This window comes from Giraffa tippelskirchi, chromosome 6 (assembly GCF_054371585.1).
Source record: "Giraffa tippelskirchi isolate mGirTip1 chromosome 6, T2T-mGirTip1v1.2.pri, whole genome shotgun sequence".
Lineage (NCBI taxonomy): Eukaryota > Metazoa > Chordata > Mammalia > Artiodactyla > Giraffidae > Giraffa > Giraffa tippelskirchi.
In genome coordinates this window covers 158,674,349-158,694,341 of record NC_137280.1, presented here as the reverse complement: position 1 = coordinate 158,694,341, position 19,993 = coordinate 158,674,349, and the positions used below count along the sequence as shown (strand labels likewise).

Here is a 19,993-nt window from a genome sequence, read left to right as displayed (position 1 = left end):
AGTTAGGTAAGTGAATAAATAATGACTTAAATTTTCTCAATAGCATATTATAAAGAAAACTTCAGACATCAAGTATATTGTTAACTAGTGCCTAAACTGGGGAACAAACCAAGGATGTGAGCAAACATTACTTTCTCATAAGTCACAATTACTCTGATTGTTCTAGAACTGACCAGGAAAAGTGAGGTGAGGGGAAGAGAAACCTTGTTAGACACTGTGCTAGGTGTTTTACATATATGTTTTCATTTAATCCTCCTGAAAACTTTATGTTAGCCTCATGTTTCAGAGCCAAAACTGAGGCTCGAAGAGATACTTAAATAAAGAGTCAAAAGGAGGAATGTATAGATATCACAGAATCAGGTCAGGATATTCTTATATTTAAACAAACAAAAACTCAATAGAGAATATTATGATTTATTTCTCTATCTTGATAGTTAAGAAAAGCCTCAAGTTAATAAAATCTCAGCACTCTGAATTTATAAATGGTCAAAATATCAGGTCATTTAAGAGAAAATAAAAACCAGAGACTGATGGGGAAAAATATAATAACTGTAAAATGAATTGAATATTTTATTTGAGTTCAGTTGCTATGGTATCATGTAGATATAATTTATAAATGCATACTTGCTTCATATTTTACATACTTAGAAATTATATCTACATTCATAAGTATATCAATATTTGAATTTCTTAATAAAAAATACTAATTTTTATGTTTGAAATTTTTCAAGCTTTATTGAGATACAATTGTCAAATAAAAATTATATATATTTCAGGTGTACATGTGATATATTTTTTAAATTTATTTTTTAATTGAAGGATAATTGCTTTACAGAATTTTGTTGTTTTCTATCAAACCTCAACATAAATCAGCCATAGGTATATATATATCCCCTCCCTCTTGACCCTCCCTCCCATCTCCCTCCTCATCCCACCCCTCAAGATTGTTACAGAGCCCCTGTTTGAGTTTCCTGAGACATATAGCAAATTCCCGTTGGTTATCTATTTTACATATGGTAATGTAAGTTTCCATGTTACTCTCTCCATTCATCTCACTCTCTTCTCTCCTCTCCCCATGTCCATAAGTCTGTTCTCTATGTCTGTTTCTCCATTGCTGCCCTGCAAATAAATTCTTCAGTACCACTTTTCTAGAGTCCATACATATGCATTAGTATACGATATTTATCTTTCTCTTTCTGACTTACTTCAGTCTGTATAATAGGCTCTAGGTTCATCCACCTCATTAGAACTGACTCAAATGCATTCCTTTTAATGGCTGAGTAATATTCCAATGTGTATATGTACCATAACTTCTTTATCTATTCATCTGTCGATGGACATCTAGGTTGCTTCCTTGTTCTAGCTATTGTAAATAGTGCTGCAGTGAACAATGGGATACATGCGTCTTTTTCAATTTTAGTTTCCTTAGGATATATGCCTAGGAGTGGGATCACCAGGTCCCTAGTGGGAGTCCTAGCTTTTTAAGGAATCTCCATACCATCTTCCATAGTGGCTGTATCAATTTACATTCCCACCAGCAGCGCAAGAGGGTTCCCTTTTCCCCACACCCTCTCCAGCATTTGTTGTTTGTAGATATTTTGATGATGGCCATTCTGACCTGTGTGAGGTGATATTTCATTGTAGTTTTGATTTGCATTTCTCTAACAATGCACTTCATTAATAATAATAATGCTTCACATTTTACCTATTTAGAAATTACATCTACATTCATAGGTATGTCAGTATTTGAATTTCTTAACAAAATATTACTCATTTTTATGTTTGAAATTTTTCCAGCTTTATTTGGATACAATTATCAAATAAAAATTATATCTATTTCAGGTGTACAATGTGATAGTTTTATATATATATACACACACACAGACTGAAAAAATTACCACAATCAAGTTAATTAACATACCTATAACCTCACATAGTTACTGCTTTTTTGTGTGTGTGTGTGGTGAGAACACAAAGACATATCTCTCTGTTTTTAAAAAAATAATTATTTCTTTAGGTGCATTGGGTCTTAGTTGCCGTATGCAGGCTCTTCCCTGTGGCGCTGGAATTTTTCTTCAGTTGTGGTGCAAAGGCTTCAGAGCAAGCCGGCTCAGTAGTTTGCGGCACGCGGGCTTAGGCACCGGTTTAGTTGTTCCTCAGCATGTGGGGATCTTAGTTTTCTGACCGGGGATGGAACCGGCATCCAGTGCATTGGAAGCCAGATTCTTAACCACGGGACCACTGGGGAAGTCCCTTAAGACAGTCTCTTAAATTTACAGTGTAGTTTTTGCTATAAAAATTGTTATTGTTTCCGTTTGGTTCAAGGCTTCGGGGAGGGCTCCAGGGTTGTTGAAAAAAAAAAACTGCCTAGTGGCTGCAGAGAGAAGCTTCAGGCAGAAACCCTGACACCAGAGGGTCTTTCAAAGGTCGCTGGGCTCCAGAGGCTCCTAGTCGATGCTTGAGGATGAGCCTTTCAAAGCGATACTCGCCCAGCCGGGCCTGGGGACCAGCCAGCCTGTGGAGGTTGGTCAGGCGGTCGCCATCTTGATGCGCTTCCCCTGCTCAGGTAGGACGGGCTCTCCAGGAAGTCACGGCGGTGGGGGCCCGGTGGGCGGAAGTCAGGCCGCGCGGATCCAAAATGGCCTGGTTCAGGGTCTTCTCCCTGAGAACGGCAGCTTCCAGAGCGTCCAGGGTTTTTCCGCACTCGTCTTGAGACTTCTTCTGCTTGACCTGGAAGAGGGCCATAGTCGCGCCGGTTTTGCATTTTCAAAAGGCTCTGGGCGCCCTGGCACTTCCGCTCGGCCAATTGACGGGAAAAGTGCCCCACACCCTCTAGAGCCACGTCGTGACTGTCGAAATAGAAGCCCAGAGACAGGTAAGTGTAGAGGCCCCCGCCGCTGCAAGCTGACCAAGTGGTGGACGGCAGCCTCCAGCTGGGTAGAATAATTTTGAGGAATATGGGAGCTCACAGTTAATCAACTGTAAGGAGCTAAGCTCAAAAGCTGGTGTTAGCTGGTCCCGGAGGCCCAGGATAGCTGAGAAAAAAGGGAGGAAAAAGGTTTTCTTTTGGCTGCAATGAAAGCCATGTGAGACCTTACCTCACCGACCAGAAATGGAACCCATGCCCAGCTGCGGTACAAGGGCGAATTCTTAACCACTGACCCATCAGGGAAGATCATAAGACAACATCATTAACTAACTTGTTCACATGCTGTACATTAGATTCCCAGAGCTTATTCATCTTATAACTAAAAATTTATATCCTTTGACCAACATCCCCTGATTCCCCTCACCCCCAGCCGCTACCAACTACCCATTCTACTCTGGTTCTATGAGTATGACTTTTTTTAGATTCCACATATACAAGTGAGATCATACAGTATTTGTCTTTTTGTAGCTGCCTTACTTCACTTAGGACTTCCCTGGTGGCTCAGAGGTTAAAGCGTCTGCCTCCAATGCAGGAGACCTGGGTTCGATCCCTGGGTCGGGAAGATCCCCTGGAGAAGGAAATGGCAAACCACTCCAGTGTTCTTGCCTGGAGAATCCCATGGACGGAGGAGCCTGGCAGGCTACAGTCCACGGGGTCGCAAAGAGTCGGACACGACTGAGCGACTTTCCTTTCCTTTACTTCACTTAGCATAAGGGCTTCAAATTTCATCCATGTTATAATTGACAGGATTTTCTTTTTATGCTGAATAATATTCCTTTGTGTATATATATATATAAATATTATACACAAAGGAATATTATATATGTGTGTATATCTATCTATCTATAGCACTCCTTTTTATTATCCCTTCATCCACTGGTAGATGACTTAATTTGTTTCAATGTCATGGCTATTGTGAATATTACTGCATTAAACATGGTAAGTGCATATATGTTTTTGAGTTAGTGTTACTATTTCCTTTGCACATATAACTAGAAGTAGAATTGCTGGATCATTTGGTAGTTCTATTTTTGATTTTTTGATGAACCTCTATGCCATTCTCCATAGTGGCTGCATCAATTTACATTTCCACTAACGTTGCATGAGTGTTCTCTTTTCTCCATGTCCTGGCCATAACTTATTTCATGTCTTTTTGGTAACAGGGATCCTAACAAATTTCAGGTGATATCTCTTTGTGGTTTTGATTTGCATTTCTCTGATGGTTAATAATATGGAGCACTTTTAAAGGTATAGTTGTTTCTTGGTATTCTTGGGAACTTGTCCAGGATGTCCATGGATACCAAAATCCAAGGATGCTCAAGTCCTTTATATGAAAGTGTTGTGGTACAGTCAGATCTCTGTGTCTGTAGGTTCCTCATCCTCAATTCAATCAACTTCAGATAGAGTTAGAAGTTGAATGTAAACCCTGTGGATACAGAGGGCTGACTGTACCAGTTAGCCATTTGTATGTCTTTGGAAAACAGTCTGTTCAAGTTCTTTGCCGTTTTTTAATTGGGTTATAGTTTTTTTGTGTTATTGACTTATATGAGTTCTTTATATAGTTTGAATATTAACGGACACACGGTTTGCAACTTTTTTCTCCCATTCTGTAGGTTGCCTTTCATTTTGTTGATTCTTTACAGAAGCTTTTTAGATTCATGTGGTCTCATTTGTTTATTTTTGCTTTTTTGCCTGTGTTTAGTGTGAAATATTGTCTTTAATTTTATGGAAAGAAATTTCATCTTCATTGGAACTGTGTTTACTATAGATGATGATATGGCTGTACAAACATATTAACCCTAACTTTAAGTAGTGACAGTTTGCCCTGCCTTGTATCTGCATATGTGAGCAGTGTCTTTGATGATCAAAAGAAAGTTGATATTAACATAACCCACATTTGGTACTCAAGAATAATCAAATATATACCAACATATTTTCCTTTAAGCCTTTGAATTTAAACATACTCTTGAATTTGTGGTTCAGCACGCTCTCCTAACCTCATGGAAAGCAAGTTGACACTGGGCAAAATTGTAACATAAGGGATGTTCATAACTTGTAATTTAGTAACAGATTGTCTTTGTTGTACTCCTTTTGCCTTCATAGTTGTTTCCTCTTCCTACACCCTTATTCCTCCTTGAAGACAGCCAGTTCATTCTCGTCTTTTCTGATTTTACCCTCGTAATTTTTGCTGTAGGGATGGGATTGGATGGAACTAACTCCTGAGGTGAAAATTGCTTATATGGTTTAATGGCTAATTTCTTAAAACACAATGTAGGTCAATGGAGTGAAAATTGTTTTATTTAACAAGCACTACTCACCATTCTGTGTAACTGTTTTATAAATGTTAATTATTTAATTTTCACAATAACCTATTAGGTAGATTTTTAATTGTGGAATTTCTCAAATAATCAGTAGGGGAAAGGTTGGGAAGCAGTTGATCCTTTTATCTTTGAAATCATTTCGTGAATGAAATTCTGTTTCAATAGCCAGCCCCATTTTTACTCCCATGATGATAATCATGAACCGAGACAAATCAAGCACAGGATCTTGTGGTCAGTCTGGTTTTCTGTGTGGCAGAGACGATAAGACTCAATTAGACCCTCACGACAGGGGTTTTACTGACTCATATTACAAGAAGAAGTGTTCACATCTAATTTTAAAAAGTTTTACAGAGATTTGCTAATTCTTGAATTTTTACTATATGTATAACTGAAGTGTAAGTTAATTTTTTATGTTATACACATTTTATATCTAGTATTTTAATATGTTAAGAAGTTTATTTTTGACTTTTGGAGTATCCAGTATGATTTCAATTTTAAAATGAGTTATCCATACACAATATTTGCTCTAAGTTTATAAAAACATGCATATTCTTAGAGAAGCCTTTCTTCATAAGAATGAAAATGAATTGTATATTTATTCTTAGTAATAGTGCTATATGTGTGTGCTGTGCTGTGCTGTGCTTAGTTGCTCGGTTGTGTCCAACTCTTTGTGACTCCACGGACTGTAGCCTTCCAGGCTCCCTCTGTCCATGGGATTCTCCAGGCAAGAATATGGGTTTCATGCCCTCCTCCAGGGGATTTTCCAGACCCAGGGATTGAACCCCTGTCTGTTATGTCTCCTGCATTGCTAGATGGGTTCTTTTTTTTAAAAATTAATTAATTAATTTTATTTTATTTTTTATTTTTTTTATCTCTCTTTCCCTACCCTTTCTAGATTGTGCAGACAGTTCTCGCCTTTGCTTTTTAAAAATTTTTTAAATTTTATTATTTTTTTAAATTAGTTTATTTATCTATTTTTTAACTTTACAATATTGTATTTGTTTTGGCATACATTGACATGAATTCACCATGGGTGTACATGTTTTCCCCTTCCAGAACCCCCCTCCCACCTCCCTCCCCATCCCATCCCTCTGGGTCATCCCGGTGCACCAGCCCCGAGCACCCTGTATCATGCATCGAACTAATTAATTAATTTTAATAGGATAATTATTTTACAATATTGTGATGGTTTTGCCATACATCGACATGAATCTGCCATGGGTGCACATGTGTCCCCCCATCCTGAACCCCCCTCTTACCTCCCTCCCAGCCCCATCCCTCTGGGTTGTCCCAGAGTACTGGCTTTGAGTGCCCTGTTTCTTGCATCAAACTTGTGCTGGTCATCTCTTTTACATATGGTAATATACATATTCCAATGCTGTTCTCTCAAATCATCCCACCCTCACCTTCTCCCACATAGTCCAAAAGTCTTTTCTTTACATCTGTGTCTCTTTTGCTGCCTTGCATATAGGATTGTCATTCCTGTCTTTCTAAATTCCATATATATGCATTAATATACTGTATTGGTGTTTCTCTTTCTGACTTACTTCACTCTGTATAATAGGCTCCAGTTTCATCCACCTTATTAGAACTGACTCAAATGTGGTCTTTTTTATAGCTGAGTAATATTCCATTGTGTATATGTGCCACAACTTCCTTATCCATTCATCTGCTGATGGACATCTGGGTTGCTTCCATGTCCTACCTTTTGTAAACAGTGCTGCAATTAATGTTGGGGTACATGTGTCTCTTTCAATTCACCAGATCGGTTCTTTACCACTAGCACCAGCTGGGAAGCCCAATAGTGCTACACAGAGGTATAAATATATTTTAAGAATATCGTAATTTTTTTTAAATTTTAGTTATTTAACCCTGTTTAATGGGTGACAGTATTTAAATGTGAAATCAGTTCAGTTCAGTTCAATCACTCAGTCGTGTCCAACTCTTTGCGACCCCATGGACTGCAGCATGCCAGGCCTCCCTGTCCATCACCAACTCCTGGAGTTTACTCAAACTCATGTCGATTGAGTCAGTGATGCCATCCAACCATCTCATTGTCTGTCATCCCCTTCCCCTCTCACCTTTAGTCTTTCCCAGCATCATGTCATTTTAACTGCTGAATAATAATTCTCTATCAGGAGACTTCAAAACCCCCTTCTAATAAGTATATGAAAGAATGAAAGGATTAAAATTCACACGATAACTATTTTAACTGAATTATTACCTGACTTTTTAGAGTATGTGGAAGAATCACTGAGAAAAACTATGTAAACAGTGAATGCAACAGAAAAGAAAAAGTGCTAACAAAAGTAGAATGATTTTAATTAAGAAGTATGAAGTTATAACTTTAATTTCAAATCTCATATGATAAATTGATAGGAAATTTGCCTACTCTGAAACTTATATGGTACTTCTATAGTACTTGTCATTTGACTTCTCAACTGATAATTTCTCAAAAAAAATCTTTGAAGAAATAGTGCAACTTTTGGTTAAGGTCAATACAGACAGGTGTATAACAGTAATTCTTAACCTGTATTGTAGTTATGTAGTTATGGTGGATTAAGTCAGACAAAAAAAAATGTGCAGCTCAGTTTAACATTACTCATTTAAATGACTAAGTCATATTCTATGAAACATTTTGTTGATACTATGACATTTATAACACTTAGCTGATTGGACCTACCCAATATATAGAACAGAGGACAAATTCTACACATTGGTAAGAATTCAGCTTTCCGTATGAACATTGTTTAAATTCAGAAAAGCATTCCTCTGTATTACAGCTTCACTTTGTGCTTAAGAGATGTGCTTCTAGAACTAGTTTTTGCTATGTTGATGCTTTGCAAGCTTACTATTTAATAAAAATTGAATTCTGGATAATTCCCTTTTGTCTTCCCATCTACCACAAGGAATTGAGGAGGAGGAAAATAAAAATAAAAACTTGTTGTAATGAAATACCTAGGGAAAAGATTATAGATCCTTTTATTTTTTTCCCAGCAGCTATAAATTTAGGACATTCAAAAGAATTTATGCAAAATCAAAGCTGAAATGAAAACTTCCTCTTTTTCCTAGGGAATTTAGTTCAGTGACTATAATGTGTCCATATGACTTCTAAAATCAGAAATGAGTTAATCTGTAGCTTCGCTACATACAGATTCCTTGAGAAGTATCATATGATTGTTGACCTGAAATGTGCATTAGATGTATTATCTAAATGTTGTCAACCACTGTAGTAAATTTATGTCAAAGTAAGAAAGGCACTTTTTCAGTGATTCACATGAGAGTTTATCATATTTCAAAATGTTTGCAATTTATTATTACTCATTGTTTCCCACACAGTTATTGGTACCAATCACATTTTACAGATTAGGAAATAATTTGGACATATACTAAATAAAGTCTAAATAAAGTTGAATCATTATCAAGATATTTAACAAAGATGGGATTTGGGGATTGGTTTACAAAGATGGGGTTTGGGGCATATCCTTGGACTCGAATGAAATGCTAAGTTCTGTGCCAATAGAACATGAAATATTCAAAACTGGTGGCATGTGGTGGCATCATAGTTAATAAATCACTGCCTATAATTGGTTGTGATGAAGTACCTTCTGAAAAAAGTACCTTGGGAGTCTAAGTGGTTACCATACTTGACCGTTGTGGCTGAATTAATAACTAAAAGAACCTTAGTGTGGGATGGACTCTTCCGAATGAACTGGAACATTTACAGAAAGAAAATTCAGAAGCACCCATTTTTAACTCTTAGTTTAAAGCATGGTCAGAGAACCTGTGAACTTCTATAGTAGCCTTAAATCAATCTCTTATTTCTTATACCAAAAGTACCAGTATTACTGGACATTAAACACAAAATTTAATAGTAAAGATTACAAAGTTGTTTTTTTTTTTAGTAGATTTTTTCCTATTCTTTTTCAAATTTGTTTTCCATTTAGGTTAGTAAAGATATCAGAGTTATAAGTTGAATTCACAGGCTCACCACATGCTGAAAGTCAAGGCATCCATTGGAAGATGTGGGACTCTGAAACTTGGAATGGAGGCATTGCCAATGAAAACAGCTTGCCTACGGAAGGAAGACTAAGGAAGACTAGCCTTCTCTGGCTTCCAAATCCTATATTAACTCTACCCAAGGCACTACCATGAAACAGCATGCCCAGTCTCCTCAAGACTCACCCCAACTATTCTTTGTAGATGCATTACTGGATCATAACTCAGTATGCTCCCAAGTACAAAGTCTCATCCAAGAAGAAATGGTTTATATCTAAGGAGATTGTAAAATTCAGCTAATTTATATTGACAGAAATCCAGGAAATATATGAGTGAATGAAATCTAAGTGTGTTGGAACAAGGATGGTGAAGTAGAACATTGGGTTTGGTCACTTTTATGGATATGGGTGCACTTAACTAAAGATTCTGAGTTTAATGCGTTTAACGCCTGTATAGCTGCTAGGCTCTAACAGTTTATTTGCTTAGTTGACTGAAATTTAGATTCAATGGTGAGGAAGAGATGCCATAATTTCTTTGGAATAGTAGAAGTCAAAAGCTTATGGATATAGGAATGTTGGAGTAGGTTTATCATACATGTCATATAGCCAGCCGTTCCTAACCACATCCCCTGAGCCATCCCAGAGGACTCTCACTTTACAAAGGCTTGGGGAAGTAAATTAGGGAGGGAAGCACCTGAATCTTTGAATAGCTCTGTGGTGAATTCTTCTGTAGTCCAAATAGCAACATTTAATTTCCGAAAACACATTGGGTATATTTACTATAATGGATAGCAGAGACATGGTGGTCCAAATTAGAATGTTTGGACCTAGAGGAATGTTTAATGAAAGGCAGTCCTCTCAGTGGGCAGGATTTCAAGCTGTCCATTTGCCTGATTTGAGATATGGGTGGAAGTACATTGTATTAGCTTGCTAGAGCTGTCATACAAAGTACCGCACAGTGAGTGAGTTACACAACAGAAATTGATTTCCTTAAAGTTCCAGAGGCTAGAGTTCAAGATCAAGGAGTCAGAGGGGTGGTTTCTTCTGAAGTTTATCCTTAAATTGTAAAAATCCCTCCTTCCCCTATGCCTTCACAGTCTTTCCTCTTTGCATGTCTGTGTCTAATCTCTTTTATGAACACTAGCCATTGCTGCTTCCCAAGAAAGGAATGTTTCTACCTGGGGACCCACATGGTTCCATTGAATTAGGATGTCAGCTGGATATTTTGGGCTTCTCATTCCACTAGACCAAGAGCCTAGGGTGATTAATCTCAAATTACCAATTACTCTTTGGAGGGGTGTGTGTGTGTGTGTGTGTGTGTGTGTGTGTGTGTGCAAGAAAGAAAATGTGCAGAATTGATACTGTCTTAATTTCTATAGCTGGTCATGAGACCATGGTTGATATTTTAAAAATTCCTTCTTCCATTGCTGATTTCCTGTTTCCTTTGCCTTTCCTAAGCCAGGACTTCAGTTGGTCAGTCCTTTACCTGGCAAGGTCACCCACCCAAACTTTAATATGTGATGGATCTGACTCCTGCTCTTTTTTCATTGGTTGTAGTTTTTCATTAATTTTTACTGTTGGACATGGAAGTTACTAAGAAGTGCCCGGAGAATTCCAGATAGTGGTCTCCTTGCCATGTTAGGTAGGTCAAGGCAGTCATAATCAAGAAAATGAACACATCTAACACCTCAATTGGTTCCCTCCTATCGCTTTGTAATTTCTCTCCCCCAACCCCGGCCCCCCGTTTCTCCTCAACCCTCACATACCCAGGTATTCTCTAAATTTTATATAAATTTGATCATACAGTGCATATTCATTTTTTTTGGCCTGGCCTTTTTTTTCATTCAGTGTAATCATCTTTCAAATCATCCATGTTATTGATTGCATCAGTAGTTCAGTCCTTTTTATTCCTAAGTAGTATTATAGTATTATTATCTGTTGTTTTAGTTGCTAAGTCATGTCTAACACTTTTTCAATCCCGTGGACTATAGCCCACCAGGTTTCTCTGTCCATGGGATTTCTCAGGCAAGAATCCTGGAGGGGGTTGCCATTCCTTTCTCCAGGGGATCTTCCTGACTCAGGGATCGAACCTATGTCTCCTGCATTATTCACCACTGAGCCATCAGGGAAGTCCCTGGTAGCTCAGTGCTAAAGAATCCACCTGCACTGTAAAAGATGCAGGAGATGAGGGTTCGATTCCTGGGAGGATCCACTGGAGTAGGAAATGACAACCCACTCCAGTATTTTTGCCTAGAAAAAAATCCCTTGGACAGAGAAGGCTGGCAGGTTCCAGTCTATGAAGTCACAAAGAGTTGGACACGACTGAGTGACTAAGCATGCAGCACAGCACAGTCTTATAGTTTATGGATGTACCACAGTTTGTTTCACTATTCGCTTATAACGGATATTTGAATCATTTCCAGTTTTTGACAATTCAAATAAAGCCGCTGTGAACCTTTGTATCAACTCTTTGTATCGATATTACTTTGAATTCTCTTGAGCAAATACCTAAGACTGGACTGACTGAATTATATGATAGTTGTGGGTTAACTTTTTAAGAAACTACCAAACCTTAAAAAGGTTATTATTTAAACCCAGCACAAGAGTTCTATGCCCGGAATTCTTCACATGGCCAGTCTTTGCAATCTTAGACATTGAAATAATGTAGTAGTATCACTGTGTTCTTCATTTGCATTTCCATGATGATTCCGTTCAGTTCAGTTCAGTCGCTCAGTCGTGTCTGACTCTTTGCGACCCCATGAATCGCAGCACACCAGGCCTCCCTGTCCATCACCAGCTCCTGGAGTTTACCCAAACCCATGTCCATCGAGTCGGTGATGCCATCCAGCCATCTCATCCTCTGTTGTCCCCTTCTCCTCCCGCCCCCAATCCTACCCAGCATTAGGGTCTTTTCCAATGAGTCAACTCTTCCCATGAGGTGGCCAAAGTATTGGAGTTTCAGCTTCAACATCAGTCCTTCCAATGAACACCCAGGACTGATCTCCTTTAGGATGATTAGTGAAACCATTATTACAATCAGGATGACACACATATTCATTACCTTAGAGAATTTGGTATTTGTTTACCATTCATGTATTTTTTTTGGTAAAGGTGATTATTCAAATCTTTTACCTATTTTTCAAAGTGGATTTTTAGAAATTATTAGTGAGTTTTGGTTTTCTGACTTGTTTATTTTGGGTACAAGTCCTTTATAAGATATATAATTTGCAAATATTTTCTCCTAGTTTGTGGCATTTATTTTCATTCTTTTAACAATGTCTTTTGAGGAGTAAAAGTCTTTAATTTTGATGAGGTCCAGCTTATCAGTTTTTTCTTTTATGGATTATGTTTTTGTAGCTACAAAATCTTGGACTAACCCAATGTCACAAATATTTTCTCCTAGAATTTTGGTAGTTTTGGTTTTATATTTAGGTCTATGATCCATTTTATTTTTAATATTTGTGTGTGGTATGAGGCATGAAAGTTTATTTTTTTTCTGTGGTTATCCAGTAGTTCCAGGACCATTTGCTGGTAGCTAACAATTAATATTAAATTTCCTCTTTTCAAATAATTAGTGTGGTTTCTATTTCCTGACTGCACTCTGACTGATACAACATGGCTGTCTCTTGAATTGTGATCTGGATTTCTAAATTTTTTAACTAACACTTTTTTCTAGATTGTCGCAACATAATGCATAAATAGTGTCAAAATGGAGTCCTCATGATAAACATGTAGTTAGTAATATTCATTTTGTTAAGTTTAAAAAGTTCTGGTTACCCAATACAAGGTGATAAAATATTTTAAGAGGAAATGAATGGTTTCCCAGTCAATACTCCTACATTTTAAACATTGGATTCCGAGCACATCTAAGGTTTTGGATTGGAATGGGTATTGTTAAGTGTTAATGCAATACCTAAGCTAAGTATTAAAAATAAATGATTATCAATTTGTTTTACCTATATATTTCTTGGATATAGTGGATGAATAGAGGGATAATTTACGCTGGATGAAATCAACCTGCCAATCAACCAGCGAATTAACCAACCAACAAGTAAACAAATTGATGCCTAGATATAATATCAAAACAATGGAGTTAGTGAAGTAAGAGATGTCAGAAATGAAGTGTTTTGAACCTTCTTGGTGACTTAATCACTTATTCTTTTCAACTATTGTTAGGTCATAATACAGATAGAATAGTGCTAAAAATGAAGGCCCAACAACTTGGAATCCCTCAAGGGCCTGAAGTTCCTTGTCATTAGAAACTTGATCCTTGAACCAGATTTTGTTTTTGGATCTTGGTAGGAAGCAGAATGTGGAGATCGTAAAGCATATAGTTTGTGCTTTTGAACGAACTGCTGCCTATGCTTTCTCTTTCACAACAATCCCAGGTTTTAGGGCATGTTGTGACTTAATGAGTATATAGGTATGATCAAGCCTATTATTTAATGAAAAAGACTATTCCTTTTAAGTTAATGATTTGAATATATACATACCCTAAAAGTAATTCTTAAATTTCAAACGTTTATAAAATAGCCAATTGTGCTGTTTCTTCTGCAGCTTGACCAAGTATTCGTTTTCTTTTGTACAGTGAAGAGGAAAAAAAAAAGTTTGTAATGCAGAGAGACTTTCTAATGAGGCCGCAAAGAACCAGGATACATTTAAAATACTGAGAAAGAATATAAAACCAGTTTTTAGACCAAAGAATAAAGGAGAGATTGGTTGATAAACTACTCAGTAATAGAAACCATGTTAAAGGTGATGTTTTGGCTGTTAGGCTTTCTTCAGGCCTTAATATATAAAACTAACATTTTTATGTTTCTTATTCTGCCCAAGGAAGGCCTCAAAGACAGAATGCTGCTTTTAACCTTATTCTATATTCAATGGAGTATTTTAAAGACTAGAAGAATATTGCTGGGGCAAAAATGATTGGGGCTCTGAAAGATCAGAAGAAATCTATCATTATTTTTTTTTTTAATAAGCAGACACAGAGAACTTCATCCAAAAAGTTATTCTGAATTCAGTGTTCTAGCCAGAGACTTTTGTAGTAAATAAATAAGACTGACCTAGAAGTTCACTGTATTTCTGGATCTGAGTGTTACTTTCTTTTAGGTTGGTTTACTTGAAACTTTACCTACTTTTCTACAATAGATTACTTATATTTTAGTTTTAAGTCAAACAGTGAATTAAAAAGTGATTTCAATTGATAACCAAACTGTTCAATACATTTTACTTATGTTTGCTTTCATAACAGCTTGAAAATATTATTAAATTATATGAAGATATTTTCTAGAGATTATTAAAATAACACTATTTTATTTTTTCTCATTGAATTTTGTATATAGAATTTTTAAAATAAATGAATGAACAGTCTAGGAGAAGTAAAAATGACAGAAATCAAGGCATTAATTCAAAAAACTATTGGCAAGTTGGTCTTCATATCTTTTTTGAGAGGAAAATAGGAAAAATTTTAATATGCATTATATATTAGATATTACTATGTCAACACTGAATTTCTTTATTTTTGATATTGAAGTATAGTTGAATGACAATATTATATTATTTTCAGGTGTATAGCACAGTGATTTGATATTTTTATACATTATGCTTCATACAAAGTTATTGGTTTGGCCAAAAAGTTCATTCTTGTTTTTCCACGACATCTAATGGAAAAAACTGGAAAGAACTTTTAGGGTAACCCAGTTACAATGTATTGTTGACTGTATTCCCTGTACTGTATATTACATCCCTGTGACTTATTTATTTTGTAACTAGTAGTTTATGCCTCTTAATTCCCTTCATCTGTTTTCCCATCCCCTGACCACTCTCCCCTCTGGCAACCACCAGTTTTCTCTGTGAGTCTGTTTCTGTTTTGTTGTATTTGTTCATTTGTTTTGGTTTTTAGATTCCATATGTACAGTACTTGTATTTCTCTGTCTGACTTATTTCACTTTGCATAATACCCTCTAGGCCCATTCATGTTGTTGTATCTTTTTGTTTGTCTACTGAGCAAACACATATGCTCTGAAAAAATGTTTATCTTGACAGATATGGCCAGGTGCATGCATGGACTGTGACATTCACTGAGGAGTGCAAGACTGGGATGCCATTGCCTTCTCCGTCTAAATATCTAGGTAGCTGCCAAAATCACCAACTATTTGGGTCACTTGTGAATAAAATATGGAACAAATATCTGCATAGAATGAGGAAAGAGAGTTGCAAAAAGGAGGGCACTATTGATTACTGAAAGTCAACTCTGAACCAAATGCTTTTGCATATCTTATCTACTTTAATTCTCATAGTAACCTCATTAGAGATAAAGCAAATTCCCATTACCATATAGCTAGAGAATGTCATATCCAGTACTGATGTGTTTGCTCTCCAAGCTTCTCTAATGACACTGAGTTACCTCTTAAATATATACCAGGTAATGTTCATTCATTCATTTGGTAGGAAGCAACAGCTTTATAACCAAACAGTATTCCATCTAATACTATGAAATATACTAAATACTCATGAAAAGTTACATCTTCAATATTAACTTTTATGTATTCTATAAAAACATGTAGATTTCATATGCTGCTTTTAATTCAAAGTTTATTTTTAGCTTCATTTTCGTAATTTTCAGTGCTGATATTTTATAATATTGATGAACTGTATCATAAGTTTTTTTCTGGGATGAAATGGATTAATGTAACCCAAATGACTAAGTAAAATAAAGCAGGCATACCTCTTTTTATTGCACTTCATTTTATTGTGCTTCGCAAATACTGAGTTTTTGACAAATTGAAAGTTTGTGGTAACCCTTTGTCAAGCAAGTCCATAAGTTCCACTTTCCAATAGCATTTGTTCACTTCATGTGTCTGAGTCACATTTTGGTAATTCTTGTCATAGTTCAAATTTTCGTTATTATATAGTTATAGTGATCTATGATGTTACTGTTATAATTGTTTTGGGATACCGTGTGTGGCAACCATGTAAGATGTTGAACTTAATCCATAAATGTTGTATGTGTTCTGACTGCTCCACTGATGGGCCATTCCCCTGTCTCTCTCCTTCTCCTCAGACCTCTCTATTCCCTCAGGTACAGCAGTAATTAAACCAATTAATAACCTTATGATGGTCTTTTAAGTGTTCAAATGAAAGGATTAGAAGTCTCTCACTTTAGATCAAAAGCTAGAAATAATTATGCTTAGTGAGGAAGGCCCATCAAAAGCAGAGATAGGCCAAAAGCTAGACCTCTTGCATCAGTTACCCAAGTTTTAAAGGCAAAGAAAAAATTCTTGAAATTAAAAATGCTAGTCCAGTGAACATTTGAATGATAGGAAAGTAAACATCCTTATTGCTGATATAAAGAAAGTTTTAGTGGTCTGGATAGAAAATCAAACCATCCACAACATTCCAAAAGCCATCCAGAGCAAGGCACTAACTCTGTTCATTTCTCTGAAAGCTGAGAGAGGTGTGGAAGCTACAGAAGAAAAGTCTGAAGTTAAAAGAAGCTGCTGGTTCATGAGGTTGAAGGAAAGAAGCCATCTTTACAACATAAAAGTACAAGATGAAGCAGCAATTACTGGTGGAGAAGCCACTGTACATTATCCAGAGGATCTAGCTAAGATAATGAATGATGGTGACTACACTAACCAGCAAACTTTCAATGTAGATGGAACAATCTTATATTGGAAGAAAATGCCATCTAGAACTTTCATAGCTAGCGAGGAGAAGTCAATGTCTGGCTTCAGAGCTTCAAAAGATTGAATGACTCTCTTGTTAGGGGCTAATGCAGCTGATAACTTTAGTTGAAGCCAACGCTTATTTACCATTCCAAAAGTCTACTTTCAGTTTGTGTTCTCTTAATGGAACAACAAAGCTTGGATGACAGCACATCAGTAGACAACATGGTTTATTGAATATTTTAAGCCCACTGTTGAGACCTATTGCTCAGACAGAAAGATTTCTTTCAAAATATTACTGCCTATTGACAATGCATCTGCTCACCCAAGAGCTATGATGGAGAGGTACAAAATTAATGCTGTTTTCATACCTGTTAACACAACTTGCATTTTATAACTCATGGACCAAGGAGTAATTTCAACTGTCAAGTCTTGTTATTTAAGAAATACATTTTGTAAGACTATAGGTATCAGAGAGAGTGATTCCTCTGATGGGTAGGGGCAAAGTAAATTGAATGTTATTAAGAACACTCATTGAAGAAGGGAATGGCAACCCACTCCAGTGTTCCTGCCTGGAGAATCCCATGGACAGAGGAGCCTGGTGGGCTACAGTCCATGGGATGGCAAAGAGTCAGACACAACTTAGCAACTAAACCACCACCATCTTCAAGGTATTAGTCATTATTACATCCACCTATTCATTGTAAAATCCTCTAGTAGATAACAAAGTTCATCTTCAATGACTTATAGGGTTTCTACAGTGATTAACAAGTTTTGGATTAAACAAATCAGTGGTGGGAAAAATTGAATAAAACGAAATTGCTTATTTTGCTTTCTGAAGGACTGTCTGTTATATAAGAAAATATCATATGACAGTGATAATGACCTTTAATTAAGGCTTTTTTTAGAGATGTCATGTAAGTAGTCTAATGCTCAGAATGCCACCACTGAACTGGAAGCTCATAGAGAATATAAAAAACAAAGCAAATAGGTCTAAGCATATTCCTGCATAAATTATTTTTATTTAACAAGGAATGTAAACCTTCAGTGTATCTCTCAGACACCCTAGCCTGCTCACAGAAGGTACTGGCACTTACGTTTGATGTGCTATCCCTCTGGTTCTGAATGCCCATTGTTAAAACCGGGAAATAAGATGGAAAAATGTATCTGGGTGGAAATGTCACTCTGTTGATTTGTGAGCTATAAATGTTCACCTTTTAAAAATAATTTAAATGTATAAACAAATGATTAATATTTAAGTTGATATAGCAGCAAAAAAAAAAAAGAACCTTGTGAGCCACCCTATACTTTGGTTGTTGCTTTAATAAAGGATTTGCACAGGTGAAAAAAAAGAACATTCATGATTCAGGCCAAATGGTCAAAATTTCAACATTAACTGGAGTTTGGAAGAAGTTGATTCCGACCTTCATGGATGACTTTGAGAAGTTCAAGGCTTCAGTGGATGAAGAACTGCAGATGTGGTGGAAATAGCAAGAGAACTAGAATTAGAAATGGAGCTTGAAAATGTGACTGAGTTGCTGCAATCTTGTGATAAAACTTTAACAGGTTGAGGGGGTTGCTTCTTATGGATGAACAAAGAAAGTAGATGAAATCCACTCCTGTTGATGATGCTGTGAATATTATTGAAATACAGTGAAGGAACTTAGAATATTGCATAAACTTCCTTGATAAAGCAGTGAGAGGATTTGAGGAAACTGACTCCAATTTTGAAAGAAGTTCTACTGTGAGTAAAATGCTATCAGAAATATTTAATGATACAGAGAAATCATTTGTGAAAGGGAGAATAAAAAAGGCAAACTTCATCATTGTTTTACTTTAAGAAATTGCTACAGCCATCCCAATACTCTGCAACCACAACTCTGATCAGTTAGCAGCCATCAACATTGAGGCAAGATTCTCTACCCACAAAAAGATTGTGTATAACTTGCTGAAGGCTCGGATGATGGTTAGCATGTTTTAGCAATAAAGTATTTTTTTCTTAAGGTATGTACATTTTCTTTTTAGGCATAATGCTATTAAATATTTGATAAACTACAGTATGGTGTAAACATAACTTTTATATGTACTGGGAAACAAAATAATGTGACTTGCTTTATTATGGTATTTGCTTTATTGCATTGTTCCTACTCAATAAAGAAATCATCCAGAAACTGGATAGCCTATAAAATTTGTAGATTTTAGATTTTGATGGTAACTCTGGGCTCTTTTTAAAAATTTATTTTTAATTGGAGGATAATTGCTTTACAATGTTGTGTTGGTTTCTGCCATACAACAATGTGAATCAGTCATAAGTATTCAAGTATACTCTTGAATCAGACAAGAGTATGTTTCCTCTTTCTTGAACCTCCTTCCCACCCAATTATAGGCTCTTATTAGTTAACTTTTATACTATTTGGTATTTAGTAAAGTTCTTTTTGAAAGTACCAAGTCATATTTTATGTTTCATTCACTAATAATAATAAACTAAATCATAGTGAATGGACTCAAAGTCAAGTAAGATTTTCAAATGAATTGTAATTATTTTTAAGATGGGAAATCTTGTGCTATTTTTCACTATCACAGTTTATAAAGAGTGGTACAAAGTCCATGTCAGGGGTATGTGTCTTTGCAGTTCACTCTTTGTATCATTTGTAAGTGATCTGCTGATCAAACCTACCAGGGGATAGCAAGCAGTTTCTTACTTTTTGTGTTAAAAACATTTGCTGAGATTCCCTATTTCAGCCTAGCTGCAGGACACTCTACTGAGAATTTGTGGCCTATAAAAAATATTTTTTTAAATCACTCTGAGAATGTTCTTACAATGGGCATCTGGAGGGTAGATTAGTCTGCTTTAACTGTGTCTCCATGATGGGACTAAGGTAGAGAGGCTTTTTCAATTGTATTCAAGTGTATGAACTAATTACTAGATGTATTTTCAACTCTGAGTCAGAGTCAAATGACCAACACAAAGGACTGACATTCAGAAATCTTTATTTGTTTGGTTTGATATAATGCAAACAATACTTGGAATAGTTGTCCTCAAACTCTTTAGAGTTACAGCATTCTATCTTTGTGGTC

The 19,993-nt window shown here is 36.2% G+C and overlaps 1 protein-coding gene and 1 long non-coding RNA gene across 7 annotated transcripts in view; both read left to right on the top strand.

The window, feature by feature from the left end:
• Positions 1-1,447: 1,447 nt before the first annotated feature.
• The window catches only part of LOC145511643 (uncharacterized), a 274,218-nt gene continuing 255,672 nt past the window's right edge, over positions 1,448-19,993 (top strand). For all 6 annotated transcript variants that reach the window (XM_081505244.1, XM_081505243.1, XM_081505240.1 and 3 more), the window contains exon 1: positions 1,448-2,875. In XM_081505244.1, the coding sequence (XP_081361370.1) occupies positions 2,455-2,875 (421 nt within the window). In that variant the 5' untranslated portion in view covers positions 1,448-2,454. The remainder of the gene's footprint in view (positions 2,876-19,993) is intronic.
• On the top strand, positions 13,439-15,982 carry LOC145511646 (uncharacterized). Its single transcript, XR_014058022.1, has 2 exons — positions 13,439-13,671; positions 15,294-15,982. It is a non-coding gene; the product is annotated as an uncharacterized LOC145511646 (long non-coding RNA).